Below are 4647 nucleotides of genomic sequence, written 5' to 3' on the forward strand. Positions count from 1 at the left end.
ATATATATATATGTATTCCAACATTTCATGACCAAGCATGGCGACACCACACTCAATATATATTTTATGCCGCCACCAACACAGAGTACAAATACAGGACAGAACAATACTCATTTTCACTTGAGTTAAGTGAGGAAAGTCGTAAAAAGTGAAAAATTTCCCAAGGGCACAAGATCGGTGGCATGTCAGGACTCGGACCCAGGACCTCTTGGTTCCGAGTCCAGCACTCTGCCGCTACGCCACACGACCCCACTACGACCTTCATATCAGATAAGTCGGAATTGGGAATCATACATCTGACGAAGGTCGACCAGATCGACTGAAAATTCATGGTGAGTTCCTTTCTGTTTGTTGAAACAAATCTTAAACTCTATAACTACGGATTCTACTAACACAGATAAGCTTTCATTCGAATGCTGATTTTCAGTTGATGGATTGACTACAGATTGTCTTCATTTTCGTACATGTTTGTGACATTTCTCAACATGACTAGTACGACACGGTATCAACTTTTGATAAAGTGACTGAACGAAGTAGTTTGTCATTTCTCATTCATCTTGCGAGCGATAGGCGAGCGTAATAAAACGCTACTTCAAACATAATCCTGAATATTGCAGTTTCATAGGGGTGTCATACTATATCTCACAAGGCCATCTATCAATGCTGCCTGCCAAGCACCTTGGCAAAACGTACTGCACCTACGAGAAACCCGCGCGTAATGTATTGTACATAGCACATTCGCACAACACTAGACTGGCACAAAAAGGAGCATTCCAACAATCTAAACCTAGAACCAACGCCATGACTCGGACTTTCGTACACAGGTGCATTAAAACATACAACACTTTGCCTACTCACATCACATCCTCAACGTTCCCACGAACGTTTAAAGAAACAATCTGGAATTGGACAAAAGCACATAAAAACAAACACACACCAATTAACTCCTGGTGGTAAACGTTTTGAATATATTCTGCACAATTTCATGACCTCTGACCTCTCAGACATCTATTACAAAATTGTTTTTTGGCTAATTGTATAGTGTAATATTATTGATTGATGGCTGTATAGTGTAATATTGCTGTAATAATTGATGTAATAATTGATGCTTTAAATTTACTATGTTGATTAGATAAGTTTTCCTGCAGCATAATGTCAATGATAGCAGTTGAACGTAAATGTAAATAATAGTTGTATTTTATGTTGTATAGGAATAGTGATGTACATATTATCACTAATGGGAGATTCCTAAATAAACAAACAAACAAACAAACAAACAAACTTTTGCAGAACGTCTCATATAAGGTCGTATTCTCACATGTAAGGTCAACATCCCGTTAATACAGAAATAAATAAATAAATAGTTTCCAAAATGTTATGTCGGAAAAGATATGATCTGCAACAGGCAAGTTTCTAACGCAACGGTGACCAAACATGATTTAACACACAGTATGTGTGTGTGTGTGTACAGTATTATGTGTGTGTGTGTGTGTGTGTGTGTGTGTGTGTGTGTGTGTGTGTGTGTGTGTGTGTGTGGTATGACGAAAAATAAACTAATTTCTTTACATTATCTTCTTTACCATTGAAATTGATTTTGGCATTCTACAACATTAGTCTCGACATTCTACACCGTTTCTTTTCAATTTACGGCATATATTTGCTCATTTTGCAGCTGCTTTGTACGATTTACAGTATGGTCGAAAACTTTTTTTTTGGAAATTCATGCGCGCTTGGATGTCATCCATATATTCGAACCGAAATGGCCTTAAGTGTTGAGAAAGAATTACGCTCGGGTCACAATTCTAAGCCGGGGCCCGGCCGGGCAGTTTTAATGAACGAAAAAGAAATGCATATCAAAAATTTGCGCAAACCATCATCGGCATGCTCATCATAGTATTATCTTTTTAACGTTTTGTGTGTTTCGTTGTCTTTTATATGATAATCATATTTTTTCGTTCTCGCAAACTATCCGACCGGGCCCCGGCTTAGAAATGTGACCCTAGTGGGGTCGTGTGGCGTAGCGGTAGAGTGCTCGTCTCGGAACCAACAGGTCCCGGGTTCGAGTCCTGACATGCCACCGATCTTGTGCCGTTGGGAAAGGCACTTTGCACGACTTTCCTCACTTCGCTCAGGTGAAACTGAGTGTTGTATTGTCCCCTGTGTTGGTGACGGCATTAATATAAGTTGAAAAAACTTGAGTGTGCCGTCACCACGTCTTGTGATTACATGTTGGAATATATACAGTCGCATGCAAAATTATTCAACCCCTCTTGTATTTTGGGGAATTTTGCCAAAATAAGGAAAATTACAACTGTAGAACATGCCTAACTCATGTAAGTGATTAACAGATAGTTTATTACAATTTAATATCAGAGAAAAAGTCAATATTTTTTCATAGTTCATTTGAAATGGCAACTTTAACACAAAAAGCAGGTGGCAAAATTATTCAACCCCTATACAACTCATCAGCTAGGGTTGATTATGGAGAATCACAACTAACATGCCACATCCAAAAACACTAGTAATGCAATGAGGGAAGATGTGCATGTCCATAATATTTGTATTATCCTGTAATTTTCCACCAAATGTGTAGTATTACACGCTCTGTGTCATTACTGCTCACATGCCTCTTGCTTGCAAAGTGGTGAAGGCAAGAGAGTTGTCCCAGAGGTTTGAATAGGATATACATGTATTAAGACCCTGGCATTACCTGTGGGAAGCTGAAGACTGTGCTGAGGACCCAGCAGGTGATGATCATGACTTTGGTGCGGTGAGGAGCGCCGCTCTTACTGAAGGGACAAACAATCAAACAAACAAACAAACAAACAAACAAACCTGCGGGAAGCTGAAGACTGTGCTGAGAACCCAGCAGGTGATGATCATGACTTTGGTGCGGTGAGGAGCGCCGCTCTTACTGAAGGGGAACAGCACGGCCACCGCCCGGTCCACACTGATAGCCACCGTGATCAGCGTAGACTGGTACAGTCCTATCATCTGGAAACACACACACGGGGAAGTTTCAAAACGGTGCCATTTGCAATTTTCACTCTCTCTCTCTCTCTCTCTCTCTCTCTCCCCCCCTCTCTCTGTGTCTCTCTCTCTCTCTCTCTCTGTCTCTCTCACTCTCTCACTATCTCTCTCACTCTCCCTGTCTCTCTGTCTGTCTCTCTCTCTCTCTCTCTGGCTCTCTCTCTGGCTCTCTCTGTCTGTCTCTCTGTCTCTCTCTCTCTCTGCGCGCGCGCGCGCGCGCGCGCGCGTGTGTGTGTGTGTGTGTGTGTGTGTGTGTGTGTGTGTGTGTGTGTATGTGTCATAGTGTTTGTGTCCGTCTGTGTTTCCGCATGGCCCTTGGGTCAGGTTGTAATTTAGATATGATTGCATTCAGTCTGTCCCAGAGAACGAAAGTCATCAATCACATCTATATTTGGTAAAGCTTGCTGTTTTCACAGATTTCTCTAGTTACACGACCTTCTTGACAGCTGGTATAGCGTGCGCAACTCGGAATCAAGAGGGTCCCGGGTTCGAGTCCTGACATGCCACCGATCCTATGCCCTTGAGAAAGGCACTTTACACGACTTTCCCCACTAGACCCAAGTGAATTGAGTAATGTCTGTCCAGTATTCGTTTCTTTTTGTGCGGGACACAACACCAGCAACAACTGCCTCTGTTCCGCGTGTATTGAAATGTTGCAATTTCAATAAATCTAAATCAAATCAGTAACTCAAAATGTGAGGCAGTATGTGTCATATTATACAGATGGCCTTACTTCGCGTTTATACGGCGTTTTGCCGCCTTAAGATGCCATTAGATGCCTTTAAGGGGCCCATAAGATGCTACCATACATTAATTGTGCCGCAGAAAGAACAAATACGAAACTAGAAAGGCCGACATTTGCTTTGTAGTAAATTCAGCATGACTTCACCACATTTCACGACATGGCAGGGAAAGAAGGAGAAATACAAGGGAAGACAATTCTTTACATTGATTTAACTATAGTATGAAGTAACATACAACTAAGACTACAACAGTTGGATAGCTATCCCTTACATTATTGGTAGAGATTTTTAATTTCATAATGCAAACTGTTGATTTTCAAGATAAAAGAAGCGTTTATGCCCCGTATTCCAATACTGGAGCAGGAAAGCTTGACATACCTACCAAAACACTTGAATAAAGTTCATACAGTCAATATGGCATGGCTTTGTACAGGTGTTAATTGAGTTAACCCAATCAGATCCGAACAGCCAATCAGCAAGGAGAATAGAGGAAAGCTGCATGCCTATTGGTTGCCTACTCCACATGCCATTCTGATGACTCATGCCCAAATATGGCAACACACTGTTATAGTACATTTTCTATAACACAGCCAAAAAGCTCAAATAAAACGGTTTAAAAGCCTGTATCACAAAAATGAAAAACAACACCTGGGGGTATTTGCCCACTCTACCTTCATGCCAAATTTCATGTTATTTGGCCCAAAAATGAAGGAGTTGAATCAATTTAAAGAAATGGCAGGAGAAGAAGAAGAAGAAGAAGTAACGTGAGCAAAAACAACAAGCGTTCTGGTCATTATGACTGAAGTCATAATGACCAGAACGCTTTCGGCAACAAAAACCTCTTGGGAAGCCTAATGAGATCGAGAGGATGGCG

At 41.2% G+C, this 4647-nt stretch overlaps 1 protein-coding gene across 1 annotated transcript in view; it reads right to left on the reverse strand.

The window, feature by feature from the left end:
• Positions 1–2994, reverse strand: part of LOC109477703 (gonadotropin-releasing hormone receptor-like) — a gene marked incomplete at its 5' end in the record, with an annotated part of 8787 nt that extends 5793 nt beyond the window's left edge. The window contains one exon of the mRNA XM_019779049.1: positions 2836–2994. Within this exon, the coding sequence (XP_019634608.1) occupies positions 2836–2994 (159 nt within the window). The remainder of the gene's footprint in view (positions 1–2835) is intronic.
• Between the last annotated feature and the right edge of the window lie 1653 nt (positions 2995–4647).

Source organism: Branchiostoma belcheri, unplaced genomic scaffold (genome assembly GCF_001625305.1).
Source record: "Branchiostoma belcheri isolate BF01 breed outbred unplaced genomic scaffold, Haploidv18h27 scaffold409, whole genome shotgun sequence".
Classification (NCBI taxonomy): Eukaryota; Metazoa; Chordata; class Leptocardii; order Amphioxiformes; family Branchiostomatidae; genus Branchiostoma; species Branchiostoma belcheri.